This window comes from Thalassophryne amazonica, chromosome 15, assembly GCF_902500255.1.
Source record: "Thalassophryne amazonica chromosome 15, fThaAma1.1, whole genome shotgun sequence".
Lineage (NCBI taxonomy): Eukaryota > Metazoa > Chordata > Actinopteri > Batrachoidiformes > Batrachoididae > Thalassophryne > Thalassophryne amazonica.
In genome coordinates, this window is record NC_047117.1 from 10,847,860 (window position 1) to 10,871,063 (window position 23,204).

At 41.6% G+C, this 23,204-nt stretch overlaps 2 protein-coding genes across 5 annotated transcripts in view; both read left to right on the plus strand.

Moving 5' to 3' along the window:
- Positions 1 to 23,204, plus strand: part of LOC117525855 (bromodomain-containing protein 4-like) — an 85,701-nt gene that overhangs the window by 15,987 nt on the left and 46,510 nt on the right. The window contains exon 1 of one of the 4 annotated variants that reach the window (XM_034187783.1): positions 12,181 to 12,228. The exons of the other annotated variants lie outside the window; for them this stretch is intronic. The gene's annotated coding sequence lies outside the window, so the exon portion shown is untranslated. Of the gene's footprint in view, positions 1 to 12,180; positions 12,229 to 23,204 lie in introns of those variants that run through there. 4 annotated transcript variants of the gene reach the window in all.
- Positions 1,012 to 9,135, plus strand: LOC117525805 (bromodomain-containing protein 4-like). The gene is given in 11 exon segments (XM_034187737.1): positions 1,012 to 1,021; positions 1,146 to 1,262; positions 1,265 to 1,305; positions 1,388 to 1,436; positions 1,439 to 1,479; positions 2,345 to 2,398; positions 2,400 to 2,483; positions 4,441 to 4,512; positions 4,515 to 4,575; positions 8,232 to 8,551; positions 8,653 to 9,135. Coding segments are annotated over 11 exon segments (1,332 nt in total).

The following is a 23,204-nucleotide window of genomic DNA, read 5'->3' on the forward strand; positions in this document are numbered from 1 at the left end:
ATTATCATAACCCGCTGATACCGTAGGGGACGGTATAATGGAAGATTTTAGTGGTTTTGATACCGCGGTATACCGTAAAATTGGTTATCAGCCCATGTCTAATGGCATTTAAACAAAACATTGACATATTGCTTTTTATGAAGTTGATATTTATGTTAGTGGAAGTGCTTTATATGTATGAATGATAAAAGCTGAGCTGTGTCACTTAACTGCTCATATCAGAGTAATGCTAATTTGAGGAGGTTCTATTGTAGTTTGACAAACATGTCTGGATGTAAGGTATACCTTGGTATACCATTCTTGTCTGTCCTGCACATACTTTAAAGTGGGCATCCTTCAATTGTCTTTTTCAGGTGCAACACTTCTCTCTTATGAGCGTGCTGCGTCACTGAAAAACCTTGAGTATTACCCTCCATAAATCATTGTCTCGGCAAGTGAGATGTGATGACACAACAGGATTAGACCGAGGCTGCAGTGCAACAAGCATGTAAGTGTGTTGGCTTGCGTGCGAATGCTTGGAAGCAGTCATTGAATTGTACCTGCAATAAAAGAAAAAAGACACACAATGTGTTTTGAGACAGCTGTCACAGCGTATTATATTGTAGTGCATCAACTGTGTATTGTGTCAAAGATGAGAATATCAACACATACTGTATGTTAATATGCCTACGCAAATTGTAACGATTAGCATGTCAGTCATCACTGTAATGTGATATGAGTCACTGTGCATAGTGCAGCTTTTGTCTATTGTATCGCTAGTTATATAGCTTCTAGTGGAGTGGAACAGAAAGGATTTTCTTTAAATTAGTGGAAATTTCAGCTACAGTTTTCCAGCAGGCACAAGAGAGACATGAGTGTAGTTTCGATTTTTTCTTGTACTGAAATCCTTCTATGCTCCACTCTACCATGAAGTTATTAATGGGAAGCCACACACAAAAACGGCGAGACCAGCGCACGCATTTCATCCTCATCCATCAGTTTTCTCAACCTCCCTTGTTCCAGTTAAGGGTCATGGCGGAGTGTATGATACAGCTTATTAATTATTTTCATGCTTGGACTCTCAACTGAGTGGTGTGATGATGTCTCCATTGTTCCAGAGTCGAGAGAAGATTGTAATGGCCTGAGGGGAGGGTCCCCATCTTAAGTCTGCTCAGCCACTGCAACCCACCACCGCGATGGGAGACGGACTGGATCCAGGCAGCAGCCAGAATCCTCCCTCTCGCCCCGCCCCCCTCTTCCCTTCAACCCTCCACCACCTGAACATGGAACCCCTCCAGACCCAAACGACAGACCAACCAGCTACAGGTGAGGAGGTTGTTGTTGTGACTTTTTCCTGTGTAAACTGTCTGGGATTTGCAGTAGAAATAGATTTGTCTGCTCTTTTCAGTACCTCCTCAAAGTGGTGTTGAAGACTTTATGGAAACACCAGTTTGCGTGGCTTTCCACTCTCCTGTAGATGCCGTTGACCTCAATTTACCTGTGAGTACTGTGTGTACATCCAACACAAACATGGCGGTAAAACAAGCACCATAATGTTTCATAAACAAAGTAGTAGTGAGCTATGCGGTGACACAATTATGCAAAATAACCACGTTAAATGTGAAACAGGTGAAACTACAGTAACATGAAGCTGTATTTTAAACCAACTCCCCAAAATGCTCAGTTTCATAAGATGTAGAATTGATTTTAGGTTGTGAGTTGGTTCAGTGGAGTCAGTAATCTTCTTTTCGCTCAAATATTTTAATATCACAAATGCCACAGTGACCCTGACATTAATAAACTACAGAAAATGAATCACTGAATGATTGACCTGAATTTTTTTAAAATACGAATACTTCCCATTCTGCACAAGCATACAATAAAACAGGAAAAACCAAACCTTCACATTTGGATCCTGAAATAAAGAATATTTGGCACGTATGCTTGAAATATTACTTGAACCTTTATTCATATATCAAAATATTATGTATATTTAGTAATTACTACTCAATAATCAAATAATAGTTTGGGTTCTGTTAATGTTTCAGCTGTATTCCCAGCTTTATAAAAATGTGCTGGTGAGTGTGGATTCTCAAGCGAAGAATCCGGTGATGTAACACGAGTCCCAAACCCTGGGTGATACTCCAAATTACTGTCAGATACTTTATATTGTACTTCACGTGTCAGCCTTATTGTGCTGTGCCTCACTGCTTCTCAGGACTTGAAATCAAATGCATCATACGACATTTTGGACTTAAAGAAAAGGTGGAGAAATTTTTAAAAATAGTAAGACTGATTTCCCCCCGATGCTGCAATGTAGATGATATCCAAATCCCTTGTCTCTGCTGTCCTTCTCTTTCTCTAGGACTACTATAAGATCATCAAGACCCCTATGGACATGGGGACGATTAAAAAACGTCCTGGAGAACAACTACTACTGGAATGCCCAGGAGTGTATCCAAGACTTCAACACAATGTTCACAAACTGCTACATCTACAATAAGGTATGTTTTGTGCAGTGTTGTAGTGCATCCCCTCCACCCCAGGCCTTGGCCTTGAGGGGTTCAAAGCCTTGGTCATTCCAGGGTCATAAGCAGTAACTCCTCAGGGTTTATAGACATACCTGGTTTGTGAATTCTGATTAGATATGTTGTGCCTTTCTTAACAATTAATTTGAAATCTTGCTGAAAGCAATTTGCTCAGTGGCCAAGATAAATCTGACTAGACTTTAAGATTAGGCTGTTTTGCAGGAGTTTGCACGTAATCTGACTGGAGGACTATCAGACATTGATATATCTGGTCATCCAAATGGAATGCAGATGCTCTGCAGCTAGAGCCTGAAAGTTGCCAGGGATTGTATTTGACTTGCCTGTATCCACAGGAGATGCTGTTTAACATCTGAAGGCAATGTGAATATAATTAAGAGGAGTCATCATGCACGGCTCAACATATGTTTCCTTGGGACTCTTAGCCTGCTTGGGCCTGGCAGATACCTCTACTGTCCTGTCCCATTGGGCTGGCATCTTTCACCAGTTGTTGAGGCTGAACCTCCTGCTTGGATGGTAGCCATCCCCGTTACCAAGGTTCATGTAGTCTGCTGTGAACACAGTGAAACAATGAAGACTAAAATGGCTGACAGCAGGGAAAGCTGCAGGGATCTGCAGTATTGGAGCAGAACACTGTTCTGGCATTATGAACCATTTTTGTTTTCAATCTGAGAGACTGGTATCATCACTATGGACCGGAAGAGAAGACATGGTGCCCCACAGTGTAAGAAAAGGAGGCTTACCTGGTTTACAGCAACTGCATGGTTATTGCAATCCTTTCTATGTTTGTAAGGATGATTGTGAAGAGATTTCAGTCCCAGGTACTTTCTCTCCCTTTCAAGTCCCTGGAAAAAGGTGTTTGCTAATGCGTAGATCTTTGCAGGAGACCAAGGTCCAACTCTTTAGGATCCTGGTATTTCCTGTCTTGCTGTATGGTAGTGTGACTTGAACACTAATGCTAGTGCAGCAGATAACTGAAACACAATCCTTCAAATAGTGATACAAACACCAATTCAGCACAATTGCATATTATTGGTTGATCTTATAGATTAATAAATGGAATAGTTTTGACTGTGTTGAATGTTTGGTCTCCAAAATAAAGGTCAACGTTCATTGGATTCTATAACATATGTCACCCTCTAACGTGATAACTAAGTGTAACGTGATAACACATGGTGCAAAGTATTCCTTTTTTAAAACCCTCTTACCTCGACCAATATTTGCATCACTTTTTGCCAAAATTGAAAGAACTTTAACTTTTGACACTTGTACAAACTGAAATTGACTTTTGTCGCCATTCTTGCTGTTATTACCCCATAACTCCATAACATTCACTTACATTCATTTAATCATATAATAAGCAATCAGATAATCCAAACTATACCTTTTTCAAATCTTATAATTAGACAAATAATGTAGTTTAATTTTCAATATAACTGGAGCATTTTAAAATTTTGATCCCTGTGTAATTCCTCAATTGACCCCTACCTGGTCACCTATTGAAAATTCAAGTGGCCAGCTCCCCCCCCCCCCCCCCCCACACCAAAAAAAAAAGAGCATTGTCTAAGGATAATTTGTGCTGAATTGATGCTTGTCACCATTTGCAGATTCCTCTGTAAATGTTAAGACTGGATGTCTGTTATGGCTCTGTGTCTTCAGAGGTCCTTGAGTACAGCTGGAATGACTTTGTGCCAGATGTGTTGCTACTTAGGGAGACTTGGATGAGGAATGTCATTAGCATCACAAGGAAATGTTGACTACAACACTTTCCATGTGGTGTGTATTTCTCTGGGCATGATCCAGCACACAGGTGGTTCAGTGTGGAGGACCCCATCAACTGAGGTCCAGCAATGACAGCAACCAAATAAATTACACATTGTAAATATTCTTTGTATGTTTACATTTGCTTGTTTAGCCTGGTGATGATATTGTCTTAATGGCGGAGGCTTTGGAAAAGCTGTTTCTGCCAGAAGATTACGGAGATTGCCCCAGGAAGAGACTGAAATTGCCGTGGTTACGAAAGGACGCCGCAGGACCAGAAGGGATCTAGGTATCTTTCAAAGGCTGTATAGATTTACAAGTGTTTGCTTCTGTCTTTTACGGATGAGCATTTTGGTAAAGGATGTTTTACTCATTCAGTAAAAGCTATTTAAAATCAGGATTTCTACCCATGTTGTGAATTTTGAGATGTGCGGGTCATCCTGCTCTCTGAGGCTCAGATTAAAGACACTGTATGTTAGTTTACATTTACTCTGTCTCATGGTGTTAAAGTGTCTGACCAGCTCTCTGAGGCTCAGATTAAAGATGCTATGTATAGGTTTTTGAATATAGCAAAAAGCACTATATGCATCCAATATAAATTTGTTTTTAACATTATTTATGACTAATACATAAACAAATAACATGAAATATAACAAATAATGAAATATGAAGTGTGCTTCATATTTAAACTAAATTGGCTCTTAAGTGCCTTGACACTTGCATGAAATTGATTCGCGCACATGGCATGCAATCTGGCGTGCCAGAGGTAAACGCATTGTAAACTGTGCGTGGCTGTATGCAAGTGTGTAAAGGAAAATTTTGAAATGTTCAAAATTTCTGGCGCGCATTATTTTGCGAACTACACATGAACATTGCACAATCTATTCAAAAACAATATACGAGGTCTGTTAGAAAAATATCCAACCTTATTTTTTTTTCAAAAACCATATGGATTCGATATTAGAAATAATTACCTTTGATATGATTCTAAATGCGTTCTGCACATCATGAAGATGGTGAAAAGCTGCAGCGTAGAAAATTCCTCTGTGATTCCGGGAGCGATTAGAGGTGGTTTCATTAGCCAAGTTCTGAGCACAAATGATTAATCTGCTATAAAATAATTATTTTATATAATGCAGCGTACAGCGGCACAAAGAGCACCATCCAGCAGAATAATTGCGTGCAAGTGTCAACGTGACTTTTACAATAGATACAAACGTTTGCAATATTTAATTTTTACTGATTTGCATGAACAATTTCCAGCTAATTCTGAATGTGCAAATAGAATAACTAGCTCAACAAAACTGTTTTCATTCCGAAAGACCTGCCCCCCTACCCCTCCATTGATTTAGAAGAAAACTGAATGTCTAACTGTATCTGACCGGAAGCTTTGCAGATTTAAAATATCGGAGAAAAACACCACAAGCCTTCAATAATTCAACAAGTGTATTTTGTCAGGTAATGATAGCATTCATATTTTAAATGTGTGAAACACTATATTGACTGAAATGGTAATAAAAAATAAACAGTTTTTTATCAAAAAGATTAAAATGTCTCAACTGAAGCAAGACTAAAATACATCGAGTTCTCTTTTGACTAAATCTAGACTAAAATTAAGACTTTTAGTCGACTAAAATGACTAAACAAAAATGATATGTGAATGATTAAATATGACTAAAACTAAAAAGTCCATTTGACAAAGACTAAGACTAAATTTCAAAAAAACAAGTTACAAGATTAATACTAGAAACAAATGATCCAACCAACCAGCCTAAGGCCGGGGTTCACATGGTAGGATAATTAGGCCGATATCGGACCCGATCTTCCCCTTCCGACAATCTTAAGGACGCACCGACAATCGTGATGATGCTAAAGATAATCTTATCAGATATTCCTGCCGTGTGTGTGTGGTGTGTTAAGAGCGCTCTGATCTGCTCAGAAGGGCATTCAGGAGCGCTCCGATCGCAAATCAGGATATTCAACATGTTGGATTTTTTGGCCCGATATTGCAGCGTGTTGTGTCTTCCGACCACAAACGAGCACACAGCCTGCTGGATGTGATGTGCAGCCAATCAAAAAGCGAGGTGACGAACGTACGGAGCGGAAAATAAAATCGAAACAGCTGTTCTGACTTACCAGAAAGTTCGGTGGTCGCGCTGTCTCCACTCCTTTAAGAACACCTTCTCTTTTTTGTATCATTTTTTCCCTCTGTTGTAAATAGTCCACAAAGTACCTCCGTTTGTTTACTCTGAAGTCACGTTTAATCTCGAGAGATTTGCGAGATTTCCTGTCTGAACTGTAAATGTTCGTGTGTAAAATCTGTTCGTGTGTGGTGGTGGTGTTCTTACCGTGTGGCTGAACACCACACACTGTACGACCAAACCTGTTAGATCCATGATTTTTTTATCTTCACATGTGTGGTCTCTCAGGTTTTGGAAACCTACAGATAATTTTAAAATCCTGTCGTGTGAACCAGGCTTAACTTGTATGTAGATGCTTTGTCGTTATTGTCAGTTCTGGTTCTATAATTACCACACGTCACTGTGGCATTTATTATTAAATTAAGCTCTTAATGCTTTGTGCTTGTTGAGCACATCCTGTGTAATTGTTCGACTCTTTTATAAAAGGTTAAAGAAGCAACGGTGCTGCTGTATTTCTCTTCTTTTTCCATGAAATCCACATTAGGTTTGGTTTCTCACTTCTATTCCCTGCAGCAACAACCATGAATGTTTGGTGAAATTTTGGTAAATTGAATAAAGAACTTAATCTGAATAAATAGGTAAATAAATAATCTGAAAAAAAAAGATTTTCTCTTCGCTTTTTGTAAATCAAGTTTGGATTTTAATGTTTGTTGTTCCAGGTTAAGGAGTAGTCACAGTGGAGGATTGTGTAAACTGATTTGGAATGGATTGAAAACATTTGTCTGGCAAAAGTCGCTTAATCCGTCTATCTCCAGTGGACTTGGGGCTCTGGTGGAATGAGTGGACAACCACTGAATGTGGGTGCATAGCACTTCTGGACTACTCAGTTTTCCTCATGCTGTCACAGTGTGATTTAGACTTCAGACATGACCTTGTCACCCTATTTGGTGGAAATCTGCCCTTTTAGATTTAACCAAACATGTGACCAATGAAAACAGTGTTACCCCCAGTTTGAGAATGTAGTTAGGGTGGTGGACGATGAGCAAGTTCAGAATAAATTTGTCAAGCGAAGGTTTATGAACTCTCTTTAGTATAAAATTTACTCAATATCAATAAATAAATTAGTGGCAATTTAGAAATGTGAAAGGCAAAGACACAAAAACATCACTGTCCAAATACTATGGACCTGACTTTTCCACAGTCATTGAGGCTTAATACAGAAATGGCTCTACAAAGTTACTCAGCACTAGTGGAAAACTCTGTTGTGTACACACAGCAAAAATCACATTTAGCCCATATTTCTATGACCCTTGAATGCTGTCTTTACCTGAAAGTGATATTATGGCCGCATTCAACTCGAAGAAAAGTGAGGTGTTGAAGCAGGCAGCCGGGAGGAGGAAAGGAGCTGTGCGCAGTCCTTCACTTTAATCTCCCAAGGAGACACTCATCTGTCTTAAAAAAAAAATATATATATATATATATAAAAATAAAGTGTGAACCCTTTGGAGGGTGACAAAAAAAACTGTTATGAAGTGCGTGGAGCTGGTGGGTGGATACTCTGAGTTCACCCCAAAATTCCATTGTTGACTGGGGAAAAAATGGAATTTGGATTTTGTCTTCTGGGTCTCAGTTTACATAGGCCACCCAAGTGGAGCCTCTGTATGAGAAACTGGACAAACAGATGGGGAATGTTGAGATGTTTTGACTGCTTGGTGGGTGTAAGCAGTCTGAGCTGTTATAGTTCTTGCTGCATTGGTGTTCTTATTTGCAGGTTATGATGTTTGTATCTTCCCACCTCATGCAGCTCTCATCACCAAGTCAGACTCCGGTCAAGACTCGTCATCTCCTTCCACCACACCGCACACACGAGACTTCTCATCCCCCTCTCATCCACTAACGCCTCAGCCCCGGGCCCCACCCACAACTCCAGGCCCTCCTATCCTGCCTCAGCCCCCACGCGTGCCTCCTACCCCAGGCTCTCTCACACCCCACCTAGTGCCGCCATTCCCTGTCTTAACACCAGACGTCCTGGCACATGGCATGACCTCTGTTCCTCCTCCAGCACCACCACACCCAGCCCTCCATCCCGTCCCATTGCTGCAGAACCCTCCTGTCCTTTTCAAGGTGAGGCTGCACTTTGAGGAGCATCAGCGGCTCCAATTAGCAGATACAAACTGAACTGTTTGGCATCACTTTCTAACTTCTGATGTTTCACCTTCCAACAGCAGAGGAAGAGCCAGAAGAGAAAAGCAGACACCACCACCCGCCCTGCCAACGACCAGCTCACCGAATCATCGCCTGCCTCCATTGAGGCCCGGCCGCTCCGAGACAGCAGTCGCCCCTCAAAGCAGTCCAAACAAGACGCGTCACAGCCAGACTCTCAGCATCACCTGAGCGGCTCTTTGGACACTGGCGTGACAGCGACATCGAAGCGCCAGGACCAGTTGCGTTTCTGTGCACGTCTCCACAGAGAGATGCTGTCTAAGAAACATGTGGCCTATGCCTGGCCGTTCTACAAACCTGTTGATGTAAAAACTCTTGGACTTCATGACTATCTTGACATCATCAAGCACCCTATGGACCTTAGTACCATCAAGGTAACTTTCTTAAAAATAACACAAAACAATCTTGTATATCTTGCCAATATTATACCAGTTTTTTTCCAAATATACATTTCAATCACATTTTTTCCCAACTCAACAAAGTGAGCCTAACCCCAGACTTTGTTTTTTTTTTTTGTTTTTGTTTTTTTTTTAACTGCAGGTGAAGTTTATATTTTCACCTGTACATATCTTATTTGTTGGACTTTACAAAACAAAATCATGAAACTGCAAAAATTTACTCTTTCAACAAATTTAATGAGTGATGCATGATAATTCTAATTTTCATTGGCTACGCCTCGTCCAATATAACTTTTCTGAATCCAATATTTCTCTATGTTGGACGACTTGCCATCCATCAATTATGTTCTCCACCCCCTCCCAGATTAAGCAAACAACAAAGAGTCAAGTAAATTAGATCAATTTTTTTGTTGTGAACAGCATATGAATGCTTCTAAAACGTCATAACGTTCTTGTCTACCTTCTTAGCATTTTTGGCATCCTTGGAGTTCAAGATTTCCACCAGTTCCTCCTCTGTGAACTCAGCAAACCTCGCTGGCAGACGGTTTTCTGGTGCTGTTGACATGTTTGTTGCCATTTTTTCAACCAGCGTCTGTCAGCAAGTTCCTGACCTCCGCTACGTCATTAGTGATGTCATCCCATGAATAATTGTATGCTGTGCTCTGATTGGCTAGCTGTTGTCAGTAAGCTCTAAAGCTATTGGTCAGTGGGAACCAATCCAATATAACTTTTGGTCCTAGCCTTTTTGGATCCCTTTGGATTCAACATAACTTTCTGGCCCCAAGCATGCCAAAATACAGGTAAATGATGGATGGAAAGGCTACTCTGTGATTGGCTATATATATATATATATGTATGTGTATGCATATATGTATGTGTATATATATGCAGTGTTGCCAGTGTATGCAGTGTTTACTTTGAAAAAGTAATCCAATTACTGATTACTGATTACTCCTTGAAAAAGTAACTTAGTTACTTTACTGATTACTCAATTGTAAAAGTAACTAAGTTAGATTACTAGTTACTTTTTTAGTTACTTTCCCCAGCTGCCAACAACAACCCACCTCAACATGACAATGACACTTGTTTTGCCAAAACTCACTTTATAGTCACCCTTTCTTGACTTCAATGAAAATAAATACTTGTTTTATAAAAAGTAAAATAAAGACCTCTTTCTTGACCTCATATTTAACTGTTGACAGCACTGTAACAGTAAAACTTGCAATTTCAAACCTACATTGTTTATAAATGTAACTATTAAATTCTAACATTTAAATTCTCTCTAAACATTTTACTTGTCGAAATTATTATTATTTTAAGCAATATTAGTAGTTGTAGTAAAAAAAAAACGGCTTCAAAACTGGACCTTTAATCTAGGGGTGTTGTGGGGGAGGGGGGCACATCCTTGCCCCACGCCCCCATTCCATCTGGATTCGCCCCTGCTTTGGCGTTTGAGCACAAAGAATGGATAACATTTATTTATGCAGAAAACATGACCAGATTTACAGGTAAGAAAGTTTTATTGCGTTTTCACATCATGTGGTCCTCAGAAAGAGTGTTTAGGTGCATTTGAGTGGAAAATAGTGTTAGTTGTTGACGCGTAGTGGAGGATCAGCTGTTTTTAACGAGACGATACGGAGCGGCTCAGCTCAGAATTCTAAATAAAGGAGGGAAAAAAGTATAAAAATGTCTTGGTAAAGCTCAGTGCAGGTGTGCTGATCACCGTGCTTTAAGAGGTGAGGACGAGTCGAGTAGCTGCAAAAAACTGGATGAAAAGCTCACAGCTGGCTTAAAGTGTGCAGTGCAGTTGAACCCCGACCTCCTGCCCACAGACCAAGTTTAATGCTGCTATCGACCCCAATGAAAAATAATAGTAACGCACAGTGACATGGAGAAGTAACTTTAATCTGATTACTGATTTGGAAAGATTAACGCGTTAGATTACTCGTTACTAAAAAAAGTGATCAGATTAGAGTAACGCGTTACTAAGTAACCGCGTTACCGGCATCACTGGCTGCATTTTTTCTTTACTGTGTTTCTTATTTTATTGCACAGTTGTAAAATGCAAAACATGCACTATCCACAATTTCTTCAATCACAGCCACGGAAGCCTATAAGTTCTTCTGTTGCCTTGGTGTCTTGGTGGCTTATTTCCTTCTTTTCCTTCTTGCACAGTCACTTAGTTTTTGAGAACTGTCTACTCCACACAGATTTACCATAGAGTGCCATGCTGTTTGTATTTCTTCATAACTGATGTAAATAAAGTCCAAGACATACTCAGTGACTTTGGAAATGTTCATGTATCCATCCCCTAACTTGTCTGAAGAAAACTGGCAATAAAACTGACTATTTACAGGTATTACACCAAAGGGGCCCATGACTTATGCACCCCATCATGTTGGCTTTTATTTGTATTAGTTTATATCAAGTTGTAGAGATTTGCTTTGAGTTTGAGTTTAAGGAAGACAATTTTAGATTCTTTTTTTTTTTTTTTTTTTTGAGAGGCCTGATTTACTTTTTGTGTCTGAAATGGCATAAATAAATTAATATGTGTGAAATACCAAGGTGCCGAATACTTTTGCAAGGCACTTTATAATATCATATTATATTATAGTTAGGACAATGTATGTTCTGGCCTGATGCTTAGCAACAGTATCCACGGCAACCCCCCCCCCCCCCCGTCACGCAGTTATTTAGACGACCCTATAAAAACGGTCCTCAAGTCAACTATTCAAGATAGCAGCCGAAATGTCCTCAAAATAAGATATTATTAATTATATTTGTGTGTGTGTGTGTGTGTGTGTGTGTGTGTGTGTGTGTGTGTGTGTGTGTGTGTGTGTGTGTGTGTGTGTGTGTGTGTGTGTGTGTGTGTGTGTGTGTGTTGCCTTGGGTACTGTTGCTAAGCACCAGGTCAGAACATACATCAGTCTGCTTTTTATATTATTATTAGTAGTAGTAATAATAATGCTATTAGTACTATTGTTTTAAAATAAATAAAGAAAATCTAGATGTTTCTGTAAGTATTACATGACATTGCATTATGTTCGGGTAGAAGGGGCGGAGTCGGAACGAGGTTGACGCACACGTACGTCCCATTGCCAGCCTCCGTGCGTCTTACGTCAGTGACGTCGGAGGTTTGGGGCGAGGAAGGTTTGCGAGCGCTGACAGGCACCGAGAAAGGTAAAAATGGCATTTTGTGGCTTTGTGCCCATGACACTGGCATATTAACAGAGAGACTGAAACCCGGGGAGTGTGCCGGGAGGTACTGTGCGAGGAGCGTTTGCCTATTTCGTGCGCTGTCACGAGCAGTGTTCGCAGGCCTTTTTCACCGGTTCAGACGCACGCGATAGACGCTTATATGTCTCCAAGATCACCACCATTTTTATTATTTGCGTGTTCTGTGTTGTATGTATAAGCTGTTTAATCGTCGCGTTGAGGTGTTTTTCGTAGCGTCGGAGGCTCCGTGCTGTCAAAGTGAGTGTTAGCTGTCTGTCGGTATCATGCTAGCTGGTTAGCTGCTAGCTGTTTGTTTGTAGCTCCGTAGGCCGTATTCATGACGTCACTTACGTCCTGTCAGTAACGTAAGTTACGCTACAAGGCGCAGCAGCTCGTGTGAATTTCGGCGTAGGTCAATCTGTGAATATCACTACTAGCAGGGTTGTTTTGAAAGGTAGTTTAAGCTGTCATCCTGCGAAGGGTAAACAAATTATTAAACAAAACTATCTGCTTGCTGATTGTTGTGGTTAACTACTCACATCGAAACGATTAGCTCACCAATCGATTAGATGACAGAAAATTTTATCAATCATAAAAGCATTTAAATAAATAAAGCCCGTTTCTGTTTACAGCTTTTAATATAACTCAGTGCTAAAATGCTCTCGGCCATATGAGCATTGTCTTCTTTATAATTTGCAATTGTTTAATTGGTATACCAGTGCAAAGTGTGTGTGTGTGTGTATTATATATATATATATATATATGCAATACTTTTGTTTCTATATACACAAAAGACCTATTTCTCTCAAATATTGTTCACAAATCTGTCTAAATTTATGTTAAGCTGGGCAGATACTGTACGATATTTTTATTTGTTGTACTCGGCTCCAGCTCAAACTGTACAACAAAACTGCAGGGTGTAAAAGTTCAAAGCGCACGATTTATGTTGTCACACGATACGGCCCGATGCTCTGATGCGATCTGAGTACTCACATTGTATGTTAAAAAAAACACATGTCAGACTCGTGTTTCCAGAAGCAAAATCTAAATAGCTTTTTTCTTTCTTTCTTTTTAAAACTTTATTTACATTTCTTATTTTTACAAAAAGTTTTAAAAAAAAAAAAAAAAACGATACAAGACTTTACATGAGTTGAAGGATAAGGGGGAAAAAGCAAACAGAAGCTGCTCTCCCAAAGAGATGATCACTGTTTATGCTCTCTCCAGTTCAGTATCGGTGTTTGCACATGCACAGTGCGAGAGGTTGGGGTAAATCAGCTTGTAGACGTTTGTAGCGCTGCTTCAACATCGTGATACCCTCATGAGGGCCAACCAGAATATCAAACAGGTTTGATTTTCATCCGACCATACGATTGCCGATCAGGAGGTGGTCATGAGAGGTTAAATATGGCTCGTTACTCCATGTATACTACATGATGCAGGATGCACGATTAAGCTGAAACTTGACGCGATCCAAAAAATTCTCACACAAGTGAAAAATTGGCTCAAAAAGGGTCAAAACTCGCACAGTGTAGCCCAGCTTTAGTGAGCACTCCTCCTTTGCCAAGATAATCCATCCCACCTCACAGCTGTGGCATATCAAGATGCTGATGAGACAGCATGGTTATTGCACAGGTGTGCCTTACGCTGTTAAGGTATTACAATTGGAGGGTTTGGTCTACAGATACCATCTATTTCATGACCATTGCAGATGAAGACTCACTCCTGGATGGAGCTGCACCTCAGACAGAGAGAAAAACCGAATCAGGCGGTAGAAAGGCTACAAATAAGGTATAAGTTGTCAGCATTAAGCAGTAAGAAAAACAGAATAAATACTACGTGATCGCCAGCCACTAGCCCTAAGCTTCACTTAAAGACCTAGACTTTAGATAAAGTTGAGGCCACAACCCACTCTGTTTACTAATATAATGAATTTAAAAGGGTAGGAAGCACAGTACCATATTCTGCCAGTATGCTAGCCATATGAAAGGGAAAATAAGTGTGTCTTAAGTCTAGACTTGAAAGTCTCTACAGAATCTGACTGGACCCTGCTGGGGGCCTACAGCGGCCCCCAGGCCCCCGCTGGTTTTCAGAGTTTGTTTTCTTTGCCCATTCTCATCCCTGACTATATTTCACAGGTGGAAGAAAGCAGTCCTTGTAATATCTCTAATGTAGAGGCCAAAGGACAAAAATTACCCCAAGGTTCCTCACTTCGTCAGTGTGATGTATGACACATGAGCCTAGGCCAAGCGTTGGCTGGTCAAATTGATGCCGATGTCTCACTGGATCAAAAAAAACATGATTTCAGTCTTGTCAGAGTTTAAAAGTAAGAAATTGCTAGACATCGAGCCTGTGTTGGTGGTTGTGTTATAGCACTGTACCAATTAAAACAATTTTTGTCTCAAGTGAAAAATTTAGCCCAAAAACATTTTTAAAACAAAAAAAATAATAATAATAATGGTCCATATTGAAAATCCCAGTTTTTTTATTTTATTTTATTTATTTTTTTTATATTGATTAAACACGGTGCTGTTGTATTCCTCAGAATTTTTGTTCCATACTGATGTGACATCACACAGTTATGCATAGAGCCATATACCCTCAACACCTGCCGGAATTGTTGTTACGAGGCAGAATTAGCTAATCCAAGCTTTCAAGTTTTTTATTCCACATTCTAATTTGACCATCCAAATGTTGCAACAGAACTCAAGAATCTAGAAAAGGACTAGGCAACATTTTTCAAAGCTGTCAGTGTCCAAGTGTGGCGATCCCATACCCACTCTAGCCACAGTTTCCTGTTCTTCGATGACAGAAGTGACATGTTGTGTGCAGGGATGGACATTATACATTGAAAACTGTCGCAGTATTTCATTTTTTACACCAGTTATTTAAATTATATGTTGTTGGCAGTTTCCTTTTTTTTTTTTTTTTTTTTTCTACAAGCCCTCTGGTGGCTGAAAAGTCCGATGCGGAATGCACAAGACCTGTTACACTTGGGGCAAATGAACACTTGAGTAGCCTGGGCTTGTGCTGCTGCCCGCTCTTTGTCTTTGACGCTTCTGGCGTGAGGCCTCACTTCTTTCTGCCTCAAACTTCAGGCTGGCGGATTTGATGCTGGAACGCCAGCTGAGTCTATCTATAGCTAGATGCTGCCATGACTGATGCTGAATGCCTGCAAGGGAGAGCTGTTTCTTCAGCTGGTCCTTATAGTGCTTTTTGGGGGCCCCTTGGTTTCGTCTCCCTTCCTTGAGCTCGCCAAAGAGAATTAATTTCGGCACGCGTGTATCATCCATCCTGGCTAAGTGACCTGCCCAACGAAGCTGTTGTTCGAGTATAATAGACTCCATGCTGGGCAATTTGGCTCTGGTAAGGATGTCCTCATTTGAGACATAGTCCTGCCACTTGATCCCGAAGATGTTTCGGAGACAACGCTGATGAAAGCGTTCCAGTAATCTGATCTGCTGGCGATACAGAACGCAGGTTTCAGCTCCATACAGGAGGGTAGGGACCACAATGGCTCTGTAGACCTGCACTTTGTGGAAAGGTGCAGTGCATGATTCTGCCAGACTTTCTTAGAGAGTCGACCAAAAGAACTGCTGGCCTTGGCAAGGCGACTGTCTAGGTCCTGGCAACAGATGCGGCATTGAGATAACACTACCGAGATACATGAAGTGCTCTACTGCATTCAGGCTTGTACCCTCGATGTTGATTTGGGGTGGGGTATATGCTGTATGGGGGACCGGTTGATATAGCACTTCTGTCTTTCTCAGGCTGATGGTGAGGGCCGAAGGCTCTTGCTGCTTCAGCAAAACAGTTGACAATGTGCTGCAAGGCTTGCTCCGTATGGGCGACGAAAGGCGCAGTCATCTGCGAAGAGCAGCTCCATGATTAGCTGTTCTGTGATCTTAGTGTGGGACAGAAGGCGCCGCAAGTTAAACAGACTTCCGTCGGTTCTGAAGCGGATATAGATGCCGTCTGTCAAGTCTTCTTTGGCCTCACAAAGCATCATGCTGAAGAAGATGGAGAACAGAGTGGGAGCAAGGATGCAACCTTGTTTGACACCATTTGAGATGGGGAAGCTGCCGGACAGAGTCCCGTTGTACTTCACTTGTCCCATCTGGCCTTCATGCAGCTGGCGGATGATGGTGAGGAGCTTTGGAGGGCAGCCAAGGCGTGCAAGAATCTTCCACAAACCCTCACGACTGATCGTGTCAAAAGCCTTGGTTAGGTCTATGAAGGCTGCATAAAGGGCCATGTTCTGTTCTCTGCACTTCTCCTGGATCTGTCTCAGGATGAAGATCATGTCGGTGGTTCCCCTGTTGGCCCGAAATCCGCACTGACTCTCGAGATATTTTCATGCGCTGTGGTAGGGTAAGCCTGTTGAGCAGCACTCGAGCCAAAATCTTACCTGCTATTGAGAGGAGAGTGATGCCCCGGTAATTAGAACAGTCGGCCTTGTCGCCCTTGTTCTTGTACAGGGAGACAGTGACCGCATCCCGAAGGTGATGTGGAACCATTCCCTTTTCCCAGCAACTGGAAAGAGAATCTGAAGCTTGTCGAGGACTGCCTCACCTCCATTTTGGTACACCTCTGCTGGATGCCATCTATGCCAGGAGACTTCCCTGGATTCAGCTGCGTGGTGGCCTTTCGGATCTCTTCAAGTGTTGGGGGGGGTCATCAACTTCCCATTTCACCTCCACCTGGGGAATCTTCTCGATTGATGACTCTTGCACAGTGCGCTTGTCACTGAAGAGGTTTTCAAAGTGTTCTGACAATGCTGCATAATGGTTTCCTTGTCCGTCAGAAGGGTGGAGCTGTCTGAGGAGCGCAGGGGTGCTTGCACTTGATGTGCTGGCCCATGGATGGTTCTTAAGGGCTTCATAAAAGGAGCGCATGTCTCCGGCATCGGAATGTTGTGTCTTCTCCGCAAAAGCTAGCCACCAGTCGTTCTGCAGTATGCGGAGTTTGCTTTGCAGTGTGGAGCAGGCATTTTTTGTAAGCTGTCTTGGCAGAGTGGTCATCAGGTTTAGCTAAAAGAGTCTTGTGGCATGCACATTTCTTTTCTAGTAGTTCCCGGATTTGTGCATCAGACTCATCAAACCAGTCTTTATTTTTCCTGGCTGAGAAGCCCACTACTTCTGCTGCCGTCTCCTGAAGGATGGTCTTTAATCTCATCCACTGTTGTTCAGGGTCGTCAGGCAGGCCTTCTTCTCCACCCAGTCTCTCCTCTAGTTTGGCCTGGAACTCCTTTTTGTGCTATGTCTTGCAGCTTGTGGACTTGTAGCTTCTTAAACTGTGGGCCTTTCTTCTTAGGAGGGGGCTTGAAAGTGAAGCAATCTTTAGGAACGGACCACGCGATGATCCGTATAGCAATCCGTGCTGAGGCATCACCCTGATATGTAGTACGTCTCTTCTGTCACGCTGTCACGTCAGAACGTAGTCCAGAAGGTGCCAGTGTTTGGAGCGTGGGTGTCTCCAGGTTGCTTTGAATCTCTCTTTTCTGTTTGGAACAGGCTGTTGGTGATCGCCAAGTCATGTGCAGAGCAGAACTCCAGCAGCAGGTGGCCATTGTCGTTACATTTGCCTATGCCATGTTTCCCTAGCACGTCCTTCCATACATCAGAGTCGCGGCCCACTCCTGGCATTGAAATCTCCCATGATGAGGAGCTTGTCCTGGGTGTCGACGCACTGTAGAAGGTTGTGCAGATTGCTATAGAAAGCCTCCTTAACCTCCGATGTCGGCCTGCATGGTTGGGGCATACACACTAACAGTAGTGGCAAAATCCTTGTTGTTGATGGGGAGCCGGAGTGACATGAGTCGGTCAGAATGTCCAACTGCAAACTGTGTAACCTATGTGCTATGGCGCTCTTAATCATGAACCCGATCCCTGAGAGTCGACGATCTTCTTAGCCTTCCCTGACCAGAACAGTGTGTAGCCTGTGCCTCCTCGGTGAGTGACCCTTGGTCTGCAAAGCGCACCTCGCTGAGTGCAGTAATGTCTATGTCAAGCCTTGCTAGCTCTTTGGCGACTAAGGTTGAGCGTCTTCGAGGACAATCGCTATTGTCTGAGTCCATCATTGTGCGTACATTCCAGCACGCAATTTTCAGGTTCTTTGTTTTTCTTTTCGCACCGCGTGTAGTGATGCCCGTTGGCAGCTCCCAGTGCCATCATGCACCTGCTGCTTTTCGCCTCTTCCCATCGCTGCAGGGCTTTCCTTCCCGCCTGCGCTCGTTGCTTAAAGTGGGGATCAGTTCGCACACACCAATTCCACTCTTTAGGCAAGGTGGCACTCCACAGTGACACAGACAAGCTGAGATGGCTGTGGCGACCACCAGGCTGTAGGTTTTACATCAGAGTGACCTTCTCCTAGCCTCTGGCTAAAGAACCTTCCTCGGAGGCACGGGGGCAGTAACCCAAGCTGGGGGTTTAACATCAGGGTTTTCCTTCCCTAGGTGGACCGCCTTAACAGGGCTAATGAGTCCCATCTACCCACTGCTATAACCCAGTCAGCTGGGAGGCTCGTGATGGCGGGAGCGCCTAGATCCCGTATAGGTCATGGACCTACCACTGCCATATAATAACTTAATAACTTAATTATATGTAAATATTACCATTCAGCAGTATCTTTTTAGCCAGAAATCTTACCAGCATAGATAACAGCAATGATTTAAGTTGGCTTAAAAAATGACTTTTATTTCCAATTAAAATTCCAGTAAGAATGCCAGTGCCAATAGATTTTATTTATTTTTTTGACACTAACTCCAATTCATTCCTGCATTTATACTATGTTCATCACTTTGTTCAGGCATGCAGCTGGCAAATGCTCTGACAGCACTCTTCTGAGTTACAGCAGTTTGCTTACTTGATTGTTTTTCTTCATGCATCAACTGTCTTTACTCATATTCTGGTCTGTTTTTGCTTAGAGGTGGAGCAAATTTATCTGATCTTCTGAACTTAAAGGGGAACAGAATTGCCCACCGATTATTTATAGCATGAATGAACACAAAAAATGCATTGTTTTGATAGTTCAAGAAACACTAAAGACCATAAAACATCTACAAACCTTGTTTTAGTCGTTCTAGTCTTGTTTTAGGCTTTAACATCGACTGGCTGCCGCCATTTATGCAGGTCAGATGGGTGACATCACTGCTTGGGGAAGATGAGCCTTGTTCTGAGATTCACTGCCAGAGGCACCAACAAAGAGGTTATATATGACTACTAGAGTCCGCACTCCCAATGCTGCCCACTAAACACGAACGTCCCTTCATGGACAGTGACGTGACACCTCCTAACCGGGCAAAATATTGACGAAGTTCCCTATGTTATGCATTTCAATGGGGATTCGAGACTGAACACACTCAAACACTCACAAAATATGTGTTAAAATGCCATTCTGACCTGGATATCGAGCCAGTAAAATTAATTAACATTAAATCATGTCAGGAAAGTATTAAACTTACTCTGACACCCACACATTCCCAAATATTAGTGTGAAAGTTACACAGATCTGCGCTGTAAGCTGCACTGCTGGGCTGAGTTCCTGCTGCTGCTGTTTTCAGAATAGTGCGGCTCCTAAAACCATTACAAAACATAATATGTAAAAATTATATTTTACACAATTATCCTTTATTGTACGAGTTTTATTCATGAAGTCAGTGGTGTGTGTGCACATCTCTGTGTGTGAGTGGTGTGTATAACTGTCGTCCGTGTCCTCAGACGACACAGGCACGGGCAAGAAACATACACCTGTTTATCAACCAAATGTCACGGACAAAGTCAATCAATCAATCAGTCAATCAATTTTTTATATAGCGCCAAATCACAACAAACAGCTGCCCCAAGGCGCTTTATATTGTAAGGCAAGGCCATACAATAATTATGTAAAACCCCAACGGTCAAATGACCCCCTGTGAGCAAGCACTTGGCTACAGTGGAAGGAAAAACTCCCTTTTAACAGGAAGAAACCTCCAGCAGAACCAGGCTCAGGGAGGGGCAGTCTTCTGCTGGGACTGGTTGGGGCTGAGGGAGAGAACCAGGAAAAAGACATACTGTGGAGGGGAGCAGAGATCGATCACTAATGATTAAATGCAGAGTGGGCATACAGAGCAAAAAGAGAAAGAAACAATGCATCCTGGGAACCCCCCCAGCAGTCTACGTCTATAGCAGCATAACTAAGGGATGGCTCAGGGTCACCTGATCCAGCCCTAACTATAAGCTTTAGCAAAAAGGAAAGTTTTAAGCCTAATCTTAAAAGTAGAGAGGGTGTCTGTCTCCCTGATCTGAATTGGGAGCTGGTTCCACAGGAGAGTAGCCTGAAAGCTGAAGGCTCTGCCTCCCATTCTACTCTTACAAACCCTAGGAACTACAAGTAAGCCTGCAGTCTGAGAGCGAAGCGCTCTATTGGGGTGATATGGTACTACGAGGTCCCTAAGATAAGATGGGACCTGATTATTCAAAACCTTATAAGTAAGAAGAAGAATTTTAAATTCTATTCTAGAATTAACAGGAAGCCAATGAAGAGAGGCCAATATGGGTGAGATATGCTCTCTCCTTCTAGTCCCCGCCAGTACTCTAGCTGCAGCATTTGAATTAACTGAAGGCTTTTTAGGGAACTTTAGGACAACCTGATAATAATGAATTACAATAGTCCAGCCTAGAGGAAATAAATGCATGAATTAGTTTTTCAGCATCACTCTGAGACAGACCTTTCTGATTTTAGAGATATTGCGTAATGCAAAAAAGCAGTCCTACATATTTGTTTAATATGCGCTTTGAATGACATCCTGATCAAAAATGACTCCAAGATTTCTCACAGTATTACTAGAGGTCAGGGTAATGCCATCCAGAGTAAGGATCTGGTTAGACACCATGTTTCTAAGATTTGTGGGGCCAAGTACAATAACTTCAGTTTTATCTGAGTTTAAAAGCAGGAAATTAGAGGTCATCCATGTCTTTATGTCTGTAAGACAATCCTGCAGTTTAGCTAATTGGTGTGTGTCCTCTGGCTTCATGGATAGATAAAGCTGGGTATCATCTGCGTAACAATGAAAATTTAAGCAATACCGTCTAATAATACTGCCTAAGGGAAGCATGTATAAAGTGAATAAAATTGGTCCTAGCACAGAACCTTGTGGAACTCCATAATTAACTTTAGTCTGTGAAGAAGATTCCCCATTTACATGAACAAATTGTAATCTTAGACAAATATGATTCAAACCACCGCAGCGCAGTGCCTTTAATACCTATGGCATGCTCTAATCTCTGTAATAAAATTTTATGGTCAACAGTATCAAAAGCAGCACTGAGGTCTAACAGAACAAGCACAGAGATGAGTCCACTGTCCGAGGCCATAAGAAGATAATTTGTAACCTTCACTAATGCTGTTTCTGTGCTATGATGAATTCTAAAACCTGACTGAAACTCTTCAAATAGACCATTCCTCTGCAGATGATCAGTTAGCTGTTTTACAACTACCCTTTCAAGAATTTTGAGAGAAAAGGAAGGTTGGAGATTGGCCTATAATTAGCTAAGATAGCTGGGTCAAGTGATGGCTTTTTAAGTAATGGTTTAATTACTGCCACCTTAAAAGCCTGTGGTACATAGCCAACTAACAAAGATAGATTGATCATATTTAAGATCGAAGCATTAAATAATGGTAGGGCTTCCTTGAGCAGCCTGGTAGGAATGGGGTCTAATAAACATGTTGATGGTTTGGATGAAGTAACTAATGAAAATCACTCAGACAGAACAATCGAGAGAAAGAGTCTAACCAAATACCGGCATCACTGAAAGCAGCCAAGATAACGATACGTCCTTGGGATGGTTATGAGTAATTTTTCTCTAATAGTTAAAATTTTGTTAGCAAAGAAAGTCATGAAGTCATTACTAGTTAAAGTTAATGGAATACTGCAGCTCAATAGAGCTCTGACTCTTTGTCAGCCTGGCTACAGTGCTGAAAAGAAACCTGGGGTTGTTCTTATTCTCCTCAACTAGTGATGAGTAGAAAGATGTCCTAGCTTTACGGAGGGCTTTTTTATAGAGCAACAGACTCTTTTTCCAGGCTAAGTGAAGATCTTCTAAATTAGTGAGACGCCATTTCCTCTCCAACTTACGGGTTATCTGCTTTAAGCTACGAGTTTATGAGTTATACCACGGAGTCAGGCACTTCTGATTTAAAGCTCTCTTTTTCAGAGGAGCTACAGCATCCAAAGTTGTCTTCAATGAGGATGTAAAACTATTGACGAGATACTCTATCTCCCTTACAGAGTTTAGATAGCTACTCTGCACTGTGTTGGTATATGGCATTAGAGAACATAAAGAAGGAATCATATCCTTAAACCTAGTTACAGCGCTTTCTGAAAGACTTCTAGTGTAATGAAACTTATTCCCCACTGCTGGGTAGTCCATCAGAGTAAATGTAAATGTTAAGAAATGATCAGACAGAAGGGAGTTTTCAGGGAATACTGTTAAGTCTTCTATTTCCATACCATAAGTCAGAACAAGATCTAAGATATGATTAAAGTGGTGGGTGGACTCATTTAGATTTTGAGCAAAGCCAATAGAGTCTAATAATAGATTAAATGCAGTATTGAGGCTGTCATTCTCAGCATCTGTGTGGATGTTAAAATCGCCCACTATAATTATCTTATCTGAGCTAAGCACTAAGTCAGACAAAAGGTCTGAAAATTCACAGAGAAACTCACAGTAACGACCAGGTGGACGATAGATAATAACAAATAAACCTGGTTTTTGGGACTTCCAATTTGGATGGACAAGACTAAGAGTCAAGCTTTCAAATGAATTAAAGCTCTGTCTGGGTTTTTGATTAATTAATAAGCTGGAATGGAAGATTGCTGCTAATCCTCCGCCCCGGCCCGTGCTACGAGCATTCTGACAGTTAGTGTGACTCTGGGGTGTTGACTTATTTAAACTAACATATTC